Source organism: Hyposmocoma kahamanoa, unplaced genomic scaffold (genome assembly GCF_003589595.1).
Source record: "Hyposmocoma kahamanoa isolate Upper Pololo Valley unplaced genomic scaffold, ASM358959v1 64, whole genome shotgun sequence".
Classification (NCBI taxonomy): Eukaryota; Metazoa; Arthropoda; class Insecta; order Lepidoptera; family Cosmopterigidae; genus Hyposmocoma; species Hyposmocoma kahamanoa.
In genome coordinates, this window is record NW_020653852.1 from 19,986,216 (window position 1) to 19,997,720 (window position 11,505).

The 11,505-nt window shown below is 36.5% G+C and overlaps 2 protein-coding genes across 3 annotated transcripts in view; one reads left to right on the plus strand and one right to left on the minus strand.

The window, feature by feature from the left end:
• The first annotated feature begins 718 nt into the window (after positions 1-718).
• The window catches only part of LOC113230985 (RNA polymerase II-associated protein 3-like), a 55,819-nt gene continuing 45,032 nt past the window's right edge, over positions 719-11,505 (plus strand). The window contains exons 1-5 of one of the 2 annotated variants that reach the window (XM_026465108.1): positions 719-733; positions 2,986-3,099; positions 3,194-3,313; positions 4,343-4,470; positions 6,171-6,381. In XM_026465108.1, the coding sequence (XP_026320893.1) occupies positions 3,218-3,313; positions 4,343-4,470; positions 6,171-6,381 (435 nt within the window). In that variant the 5' untranslated portion in view covers positions 719-733; positions 2,986-3,099; positions 3,194-3,217. Of the gene's footprint in view, positions 734-776; positions 923-2,985; positions 3,100-3,193; positions 3,314-4,342; positions 4,471-6,170; positions 6,382-11,505 lie in introns of those variants that run through there. The other variant, XM_026465106.1, reaches the window with a different exon arrangement.
• On the minus strand, positions 10,082-10,837 carry LOC113230986 (histidine-rich glycoprotein-like). The gene has a single exon (XM_026465109.1). It carries the CDS (start codon positions 10,825-10,827, stop codon positions 10,153-10,155), a length of 675 nt encoding a protein of 224 aa, XP_026320894.1. The 5' UTR covers positions 10,828-10,837; the 3' UTR covers positions 10,082-10,152.

Genomic DNA, 11,505 nt, shown 5'->3' on the forward strand with positions numbered 1-11,505 from the left:
TGAATATTAATAAACGAAGTCAGAATTTTCAAAATGCATTGTGACATCTCTCTCATCTCCATAAAAGATAATACCGTCGTGGCGGCTTCAGACGCCGCCTAATATACCGGCTGGCTGTGGCAGTCTCTTTGGACGAGAGTCGCCAAGGAGAGTGTCACACTTGTCGAAAATATTTGATAGTTTTTAGTTACATAGATTGTTATGTCAGCGATAGCAAATGGTTTGCCCGACTTGATAAAAAGCTATTTGTAAAAACCACGAAACACTATAATTATATCGCCATTCACGAAGTTCACGAGGTCGCTTTATTGTTTGTTAGGGGAGCAATAAATTCCCCAAAGCGTATTCAGACTATTCAAAATTAATAATAATACCTTCAAACTGTTGTATACTTTTAACGCTTGCAAATTTTATATCGCAAACTTTTTTTCTATCTTTTCACTAACGATTGCGTATCGAAAATCGTAAGGAAAAAAATACGTACGTACTTCTGCGTGATTCCGAACGTAAAAGCGACGTTTCGTTTTTTTGTTAAACCATATTGGTGTTAGAAACATAAAACAGAGATAATGTTATACTGAAAGGACAGATTTTATTTCACTTTGATCAATTGAATGAGTAAAATGACTGCGAAAATAGAAACCGTAGCCGCCATGACAACGTGAAAAATGTTTGAAGTTGTTTGTCTTTGTCAGTAATTTGACAACGAAAAATTCGCCTATCGATCAAACAGGTAACAAAAAGTAATTCGTTTGGCTTGATAATTGGTTGCAAAAGCGATAAAATAATGGATAAAGCGTTCGAGATACAAAGACAAGCTCGGGATAATGCTAAGTCATTTCAAACTTACTTGACAGATTTGCAAAATTGGGAAACTGAAATGAAAAGAAAGGAGGCTGCTCTCAACGGTGTTTATGAGCAGGTTCTTGTCTATTTTTTATTTATTATTTAGTAGCAGTAGAGCTCTTCGTGAAAGAGTTCGTCTAGAGAAGTACTGCCACCTTACCTACTTCTGCCGCTTAGCAGTAATATGAACTCTACTGCGTTAGGTTTTGAAGGGTAAGGATTCTGGTGAAATTACAGGCACATAGACTTGTCAACTTTCTCAGTGGCAGTGCCCTTCAGTTCTTTGCCACTTAAAGCTCGTGAGTAGTTCTGCAAGTGTCATGGACAGGCGTGTCGCTTACGAGCAGGCGTACGAAAAAAAAATCCATTTTGTTAAATTAAAATGTACCTGTATTTGATAGTAATTTAACATTAATGACAATATAGGAAATGAATTTATTTTTCCAGATTTAAATCATGTGTATAATTGTTTTGTCAAACAAACCAACGTTTCCACCTCTTTACCATGTTCTGAGTTTACCACCTCAGTCAACCGTGATCATGGCACCTGTAAACGGCCCGAAACATTGGTTTTGTTTGAAAAAGAAATATATGTGATTTAAATCAGGCAAAATAGTTTCATTTCCTATTTGTAACAATTGCAAAAACCAGAGAACTCCATATCAATAACAATAATTAATTTTTATGAAGTCAGTATTCGTTACTTGACATATTTTGTTGATTGGAACTACTCAGATTGTTTCTTTTCATTTTATAATATTGTGAAGCTTCACAGTTTAATAATTTTATAATGTTTCGTAACCCTGTCATGGTCACTACGTAAATAATACCCCATAAAAAACATGCCTGTACTTGCCATAGCACTTATATTATTGATTCAGTACTAAATGTACAATTTATGTAAATTATTACATTTTGTCAGTATGTTATAGATAGTTCTCTACGGGACAGCAGTGGGCTGCAGCTTCACAGATAGCACTTGGAAATCTCAGTGTAAAGCCCATAGTTGGTTTTTTGTGATCCATATTCCGAAATGGGGTATCCTGTACTCAGTAGCTGCAATTGTAATCCTAGTGCCCGTTTACATTGACCTGGGTTATGTTATTATTATTATTTTGGATATCAGCTTTAGAGATGTTAAGTGTTGTAAAGTGGTTATGTCACTTAAAATAATCTATTATTGAATCTGTAATGTTTTTTAATCCAACTTTTATGTTAGTGGTTATACATCATGTGTAAATAAAATTACACAAGCACTGAAACATTTGGGACCACAAATTTTATTAAAATAACAATTTGCTTGTTTTTTTTTTATCTAGCCTTTTTAACTTAGAGTTACAATATTTTATATTACACTGGTTACATTATAATTTCATGTTACATTTTTAATTTCTACATTATATTATATCTCTTGACTCAGCGTTCCTCTTGGCATAGGCCTTCTCCAGATCTTTCCTGTGAGCTCTATCAAGAGCTACTCTAATCCAATAGGTACCTGTAGTCAGCTCATCTTCCCATGCAGATAGGATATCCCCTATTGCATTTCTCAGCTCATGGGATTTAATATAAGAATTTTACTTGCCATTGTTAATGCCCCTGGCTGGCTGAATAGTCATCAAGCTGGTCTGCCACAGGTTCGAGTCCCGGGCCAGAAGAAATATTTGTATTACTTATGTTTATTTGTCTGGTGAGTTACGTGTAATATATGGTTGTCTGTTTGTATCCATGGCATGCTGAGATAATCAATCACCATTAATCACAACTCATAGCAAAGATTAATAGAATTAAAGAACTGTATTCTGTAATTGATTTTCCTGCAATTAACTCCATTGGCAGTGGTATATGTTTGCTCTAGAGTGTATGCCCATTGCAGGATAGTATTGACTTAGGAGCCGCATCAGCGTCATATCTGTTTCGTAGTACAATCTAGTCTCTGCCCTCTCTTATCTTCAGGATAAACAAGTGCTTATTCCATCTCTAAGTCCCGTGATGATGTAGACTTGCTTTTCGCAGAAAACTTGTAAGTTCTTATTAGAGCACACTTTTTATCAAATCACGGTAAAGTTAAAGACTAGGGCAAATTATGTATGGTGAAAATTGAAATATGTTCTGAATTTTTTATTTTGGTTGTCTTTTCAGGACTTACCCCCAGTCCGCAGTAAGATCAAGAAAGATAAGCCGGTCCAGGTGAAAAAGAAACAGGAAACGCGGATTTCTGCCTTTGATTATCATTCTTGGGATAAATATGATGTTGTAAGTATTTACAGACAGTGCAAATATTGAACAAATTATTAAATGTTTTAGTGACCTGTCTGAATCACACTTTGCTGTTTACTTGGTATTCCAGGACAAAGCATGCGAGGAAGTAGACATGGCAGAAGTAGGCCCCACTTCACTAGACGGCAAGAAGAGTCAGCCGGCCAAGCTGGAGAAGCTCAGGGAAGAAGCCCAGTATGAGAAGGAGAGAGTAAGTTAATTTTCTTTCTCTAAATTATTTTTTAATTTAGGTTTAAAGAATTATTTTTCACTAAGAATTTCAATACGCTTAATATGAGAATAAATTACAAAATGTGACCACAGTTGAAATTTCTAACAACAAAGATTAAGTATAAAAATTTTTCTACAATAAGTGGGTAGTTGCTTAAATGTTCAATCGCTAACATGAATGTTGCTATACAAAATTAACAAAGTTACATAGAACGGGCGAAACTAGAAGCGACATGCAAGTAGTTTAATTAGGACAAAATGTTTGGTACTTTATATTATTATTTTATTATGTTTATTATTTATAATGACAATATTTCTTTTTTGTTTTGTTCACTATAATAATTTTAATTTAACTTGTTAGTTATTGCTTAATGCTGTCTCTATAAATATTCCGTATATTTGATATCCATTGTTATATGTTTTTTAAAACAATTTCACAAAGGGATGTTCTTCAATAAGTAAAAAGACCCTGATGTCCTTGGTGTCCCTCTGCTAGATACAAAGTCATAAGCTGTTCCTTACTTCAACAGTTAAGGACATTGTGTAGCCGTATTGGTTACTGTAACCAACTCCTTATATGAATAATTGGGTAAAGTATCACCAGCACCAGTAGTTGGACTAATATATGGCCAGTATTTTTCTTTATTATAATTTGGTTAAAAGATATATCACGGATTTTTTATTACTATCTGCTATTCTTGGATAGAAAGAGAAATACAGGATATGTAATGCTGAAAAATCTTTTTTGCTTTAGGGACCCTCGAAAAACTACATAATAGCTTCTTCTTTGTATAGTCTATAGTAGCCGCTGCTTTGAAGAGCGAGGTGGTACTGTAGCTGGACCATTCCCTGAAATTCTTTAACCAGAGTACCATCTTCTACTGACACTTCGTTTTCGTCAATTTCACATAATCGCTTAAATACAAATGTTACTTTAAATAAAATTTTACTTCAAAGTACATTCACATTGTAAAATTTTTCCACATGTTGTGTTTTGAATTATTTTCAGGGCAACGCATTTGTGAAGCAGGAGAAATGGGATGAGGCAGTTAGGTGTTACAACCGGGCTATTGAACTTGTTAAGGATGATGCCATTTACTACGCTAATAGAGGACTCTGCTATCTTAAGAAGGACAGGTAAATAAATAAATACCGAACATATTCATAGCCCCTCACTAGGGAAACCCTGTGTCGCGGGTGCCATGGACAACAAGAAATTACATCCAAACTCACGAGAGAAATAAATGTAGGCCATACAAATAGTTATCCTGGCCCAGGATAAAACCCGAGACCTCTGCATGGCAGACCTACATGGTAACTGCTCGGCTGTGGAGGCAGTTAAATTGTATTGCTTTGACTAAACTCAGGTATCGTATAATTTATTTTGATTTCAACAGTCAATGTTTATAACTAAGGTTATTGACTTATATCTTTGGCAATCAAAAAATTTTAAACCAGGTTTTGTTAATAAAAAACTCTTATATTTTTTTAAATAGATTTTTTTATTGATCGGTGGCTTTTGAGTTTGCCAAACACTACTGTAAAGTATATGATACTTGTGCCTGTACTTGTGTAATAATAATAATTACACTATGAAAACCGGAGCAAAGAAATTCACTCTGGGGCATTAACACAGAACCAATTTTTTTTAAATTTCCTTTCTCATATACTTATGACAGGGATTACACCCTACTAGCAGTGTTCACCGTTGGTCCAGTGAATTTCAAAATGTGATATTCTTATAAGTGCTCCAAGATACAGAATATTTTAGAGGAATGTAACATCTTTGACTTCTTGACCCAGCAAAATCAAAAGTTTAAGAAAATCTTTAATTTCTCGCTGTGCAATTGGCATTATTTGTTGTTGTGCATCAAGAAACCCTGTGGGGTATACAGAATTTCTTGTATAAAACCTTAGCCTGATAGTTTGACCTACTGCTTACACCTATTTCTCTGTACGTATATGTAAATTTAACTTTTTGGTGAAGGAAAACGTCGTCATGTAACCGCATCGAGTAAATAACCAGAAATAGAGACGAAATGTTATTTCATTTGTTTGAAAACTACTCTGCCACATCATTACTGTGACAACTGCGCTCCGATTGGCCAGCCTGAATTCGAAACAATTGACGAGTGTCGTCAATTGTTTCACTTCAAAACGACCAGTTAACTTGGGCTGTGCTATATTTAATTACTGATGAAATTTGATTTTGTTTGTTTTGTAATTAGATGTTTTGCAGTTTTTTCCCACACCACCGAATGGAACAGCACGCCATTGTTAGAGATATTATCTTTATTACAATAAATACAGAATATTTTTGGATTATACGGAGACATACACACAGGTTGTTAGGTAGTTGTTGGCATGTCTTTATTTCAGTACAAACGAGAGTTGATATTTATAAGTGATGTATCACTGATGATTTACCAGGAATGTATGGACCTTATGTCATCTCTATTTCTGGCAATTTACTCGATGTGTAACCGGCACGGAAACGGAAAACGTGAAGTCCCCAACCCACATTGGGCAAGCGTGGCAGAGTATGACCTAAACCCTCGCCTGAGAGGAAACCCGTGCTCAGCAATGGGACGTACGAATGGGTTGATGATATCCATATACAAGATTTATTGCTTTAGCCCTTAAATGTGTAAACTGTTTGGTCGGTTGAAGATTTGAAAAAGGAAATGTGCGGAAAGCAAACACTTGCGCTTGAGTTTATGGAATTTACTCGACTGCCGTTAACTTGGTGGCGGACACAGCCGCGCACCGCTTACGTTTAACTTAATACTACCTACGTTAACATTGTTCAATGAGATAATTTATACTCTGTTTTTCAGCCTTCATCAAGCGGAATCAGATTGTACTGAAGCTCTCCGCCTAGACCCAACATACGTAAAGGCTTTGCAACGTCGAGCGACTGCCCGCGAGCGCTTGGGCTCACTGCGCTCGGCCTCTCATGACCTCAACGAAGTGCTAAAGCTGGAACCACACAATGCCGCCGCTAGGAAACAGCTGGAGGCTATTAAGGCCCGCATGGGGACGAAAGGAGTGAGTATGCTATATATTTTCTACGTAAACGAGTACAGTCACATATACAATAATATGTATCATTCTTCTCTCCTAACTGTTGTGACTAGAATTAGAAAAATTTTAACATACGTCCAGTTTAGCATTTCACATTTTATTCATATTCATTTTATGCTGTAGGTTATGTCAAACTGTTTCTATCAATGAGTTATTTCATATATACAGGTTGAGAAGATAAATATTTAAAGAGGCAAATGAGTAGCTGTGTGTATATACGGGTATCCATACCGAATATGTAAAAAAAAACACTACTGTTTTTGAATATTTTTCTGTAAGAAAAATTTCCGCCTCTAAGATTTTGTAATATGCATGCGAGATCGAACATGCAGCGAGTGCCCGCTACCCTTACCGGCCTCTGCGCACGCATTCCCACGGGTTTTGCACCCCCGCCCGCCACCGCTCGTTATAGTTTTGAGCGTTTGAATAATTAATTGTGTAATAAATGAAGTGACGTACATAATTTTAATACTAGACTTTAATACTAGATAGGTTGCCAGTATTCGTTATGGCATCCCTGTAATAATTAAAGTAACAAAATGCAGGGGAACATTACAGAGTCACATCTTAATACCTTGAAGGTAAACAATTACTGAGTTATGCCTATGCGTGATCAATTGAGAGACTCGATGTTGTAGAGCTGTAACGTTTGCAATATCGATGTTTTATAAGAATTACTGTTTCTTTATAAAAGTACGATATATGTAATAGACAAAATGAAACCAACATTCGCCATAGAAAAAACGAAAACGTTTTTAAACCACTTAACCATCTATACTTACTGTTAGCCAGGGATCTGGAGGTTACTAAGACCCAGCATGGTGGTTTAAACCCATACAGAACATAGTCCTCTGTGGTTAACGCGACCATTATTTTTCTTCCTCAGTGCGGGACGCCTGTAAATTTACTATTGTTTTAAAATAAAGTGCATGTTTGAGGGTTGCGAAAAGTTTAATAATTAAATAAAATTAAAAAAGAACTAAAAGCGTTTAATGGTCAGTAATTCAAAAACAGAATTAATGTTGTGTAGTCTGCTGGGCTGGCTATTACGTTCATATGTATGTACTTTTCGCTTTCGCACCAGTTTTTTAACAGATTTATGTCACGTGTGTCCTGTTTTGTCAAACCGGGGTATTGTTAAGTATTTTGGAGACAGCGGGACACAAAGCTTAAGAGCGGGACTGTCCCGCTCAAAGCTTGACGGTCATGTTATTTATCATGTATGTCACACGTAACCTTCAATTTTGTAATATGACTATTCAATTAAAATATTTTTAATGTTGGTTTTAAAATTAGGAAATGATAATCTTAATACATGCTCCGGAATCTTATTGTAAAAACGGAAACAGTTTGCCATCAAAGAATCGTTTACATCAGTTAAACGAAATCGTGGTTCCATGCGTTTGGACTTAGTTCTAAGGTTAATATTATGGACATCTTCTTTGGTAATGATATTGTGTATGTATTTACGGATATACAAAATATTTGAGTGAATGTACTGTGATGCCACAGTCATGATACCGGTCTCCTTAAACTTTTTTCTGATAGAAACCCTAACCTAACCTAACCTAAACGGTACATAGAATGAACCGCCCGTTTTTGCAATACAAATGGTTTATATGCCTGCCACTTTACCCCACGCGAGAATCCCGTAGGACATTTTACCATGGAAGTAACTACAGTAAACTAGTCTAGCAGTACTGTCATCGGCACAGACATATATATAGATAGACGCCGCAAGTACAGTAATTTGTATGAAAACTGAGCGTGGCACATTTTATGTGTCCACCATAACGTCACAAGAACTGTTTAGTGATGGGAAACCTCCTTCCGCGCTAAATCGATTTCGACGGAATACACGTATTCCATTCAATTAATCGATTCAAGCATTCGTTGATTACAAGTAGTCGTGAAATATTAATATAGTAGAAAAATACCAAAACTAGATAGTTATGTCCTTTATTAAAAGTTGTTTTAAAAAAAAATGATTACTTAATAATTTAAACTTTGATTTTTAATCAACTTCAAATATTAAAATTGTCTTTGAAATAATATAATAACGTAAGCTTATTATATAACTGTCTTTTTGTAATAGAAGAGATCTTATCGATTGACTTAAATAATGAACTAGCAACTGCCTTAATTAAATTTACTAGATGGTTTTCCGTCTGTAATTGATCAAATTGATGAATGGCATGACAAATGAAAATGTTACTACTGACAAAATATGGTATCATCTTATTAATCAGAAGAGGTATACTTAATGATGGCCTCGTGTGAATTTTTTGTTAATTGTTTATTATTTCTTGGATTCCTAACTCTGCTATTCTGCATATTTGGATAGCATCTTAGGTGGTTAAGGTTTTTATGTATCATGTCAAGATCATATCAATGGACGGGACGAACAAGTCGTACGCCTGGTGGTAAGCGACTTGCCTGTCCATAACAGTTGCAGAGCCCCACAAAGCTTTAAATCTTAGGGGCAAGCTAAGTTCTTAGGGGCACTGTCACTGCGCCGCCCGTCAATGCCTATGTTAATCGATAATTGCTCAATGACAAATTAACATTTCTTAATCTGCTTTGTTTTTTCGATTTGCATGTTCGATTTTTGCAAGTGTCTAATTTTCAATTGATTTCGGGTAGCTTATTGCATCGAAATTTAAAAGAAATAAATAATCACTGTCAGAGATGGACAAACGCGCGAGTTTTGCTTTGTTAACCGGGTTTAAATCGGGATAAAACCCATTAACCCCCGAAATCGAGGGCAAAAACTAAACATTTGTTGTATGTCGAGTTTTGTTGAAATTATATTATTTTATCTTTAAGTTATAATATCATTATATTACTACAAAATGTTCATTGGTTTCTGATTTAGCCGATTGTGCCTTTCTAGTAATTGGTTCGCTTGATAATAACACCGAAATAAATCGATACAAAAAATCGATGGATCGTAAAATCGTTTCATAGTGTGCATTCTTAGTAGAAAGAATCAACATTATTCCACAGAATTGCAAGGTGGGTATTGTGTGGAGACGCCTTTTTTTTCACCTAAAAAAGTTTGTTTACGTTGAAATTTGTAATAAGTATGAAATTATACCAAATTCCGTATTCATTCCGCCCACGATTCTGGGCAGAAATGGGTTGAAACGGCGCTTTAGGTTAAAACCTGGTTAAACCCTTGGGTTTGAATGGGTTTTAATTCACTGCCCGCCCGTAATTAACTGCCTCCGTGGTCGAACGGTTACCATGCCGGACTGCCACGCAGAGGTCCCAGGTTCGATTCCCGGGCCGGGAGAAATATTTGTATGGCTTACATTTATTTCGCTTGTGAGTTTGGGTGTAACTTGTTGTTATCTATGTGCGTGTCCATGGCACCCGCGACACGGTTTACCTAGTGCGGGGCTATATTGAGTGAGTTGAGCATTATGAGTATATACAAGATGATTGAAAAACAACAATAATAAATACATAGTTTGGGTTTATATTGTTTTTTATTTTTATTATTATGTTTACGTATAAAAGCCATTTTTTAGGCAAATGACACTCTTTGAGTAGACATCGAATGAGATTTTAGTCATTTTTGATGAAAATGGCTGTAACGCCGTTTCTTCCCCGAAATTTCGATTGAATTTTAGTAATATAAGTCTTAGAAAGTAACTTAGTACCCGGGCAATAATAGTTTTATTTAAACAATAACAAACAACAACAACTGTTCAACAAAATAATGAAATCTGTTTAGTGACCAGATTTGTGTCCCCAGTGCTTATGATGTTCATGACCACCCTTGCTACCATGATCATGATGACCATGATGATGCTCGTCATGGCCACCATGACCATGATGTCCCTTATGGTCATGATGGTGGCCGCCTTCATGATGATGACCGCCTTTGCCATGGTGGTGATCATGATGCCCGTGATGCTTATGTCCAGAACTGTGATGACCACCCTTTTTGTGACCACCTTCATGATGGTAACCGCCGTGATGTTCTTGGTAACCTTTGTCCCCATGGTGACTATGGAAATGTTTATCCTTCTTAAATTCGTCATGTTTTTCGACTCCATGATGTCCTTTTGTATCGTGTCCTTTATGCCAGTGACCGTGCTCGTCGTGTCCATGGCCGTGACTGCCCTTTTCTCCCTTATGATGGTGGTGATGGTACCCATCGTCATGGTGATGATGTTTTTTGTGACCGCCTTCATGTCCGTGATGGCCTTTATGTCCTCCGCTATCATGATGTCCTTTATGTCCATGGTGGTGCTCATGATGTCCGTGATGCCCCTTATGGTCATGACCTTTGTGACCGTGGTGGTGGTCTGCGTGGCCGTGATGGCCACCGCCCTTGCTCCATTTGTGGGCTGTAACGGCTACAATGAGCAAACCAAACAAAAGTAATAAATTACTTTTCATGGTTGACTGGACGGTCTCTCACCGAATGATGTGCTGTAACTGTACTTCCATCTTATATAGCAAAGCTGTTAGGTAATTGTTTTAGATAGCGACATGTCCGAAGGTCGTCACAATTAATGATCTCGAAGATTTCTTCCAGGTTTATTGCACTAGTTTTTCGTCGTATTTCCGAATTGTTGCATTGGCGACTATTTCGTGTTAAGTCTTAAAAACCGTAGGATTACAAAAAAACGTTCAGTTTCAAAGTAAATATAATTATTTACGGTTCAATGTTGATCATCATAAGCTCATGTACGACCATTATATGTTCACTGCAGTACAGTTTTAGTAGCAGAACAGCTACGTATTTCTGCCGTCAAGCTGTAATGTAAGCATTACTGCGTTCCGGTTTGGAAAAGTAAGGTTGCTGGTGAAATTACAGGCACATGGGACTTGTTAACTTATGTCTCAGTATGTGTCAGTGGCAGTGCCTATAAGACCTTTGCGATTTAAAGCTCTGAGTGGCACTGCAACCGTTATGGACAGGCTTGTCGTTCATGCCGGCACTTGGTATTATAAAAAAAAAACCTACTGGGCACGACACATAGTTTTTTTTTTTATGGAAAAATTACCGTATACTTGGCAACAACTACGATATTGTCTAAAAAATAGCCAAACTCTCCAGCCTTGAATAGGTAC

Bases quoted from the DNA above. Each gene is read 5' to 3' on its own strand.
- LOC113230986 (XM_026465109.1), bottom strand. From the start codon at position 10,827: ATGAAAAGTAATTTATTACTTTTGTTTGGTTTGCTCATTGTAGCCGTT.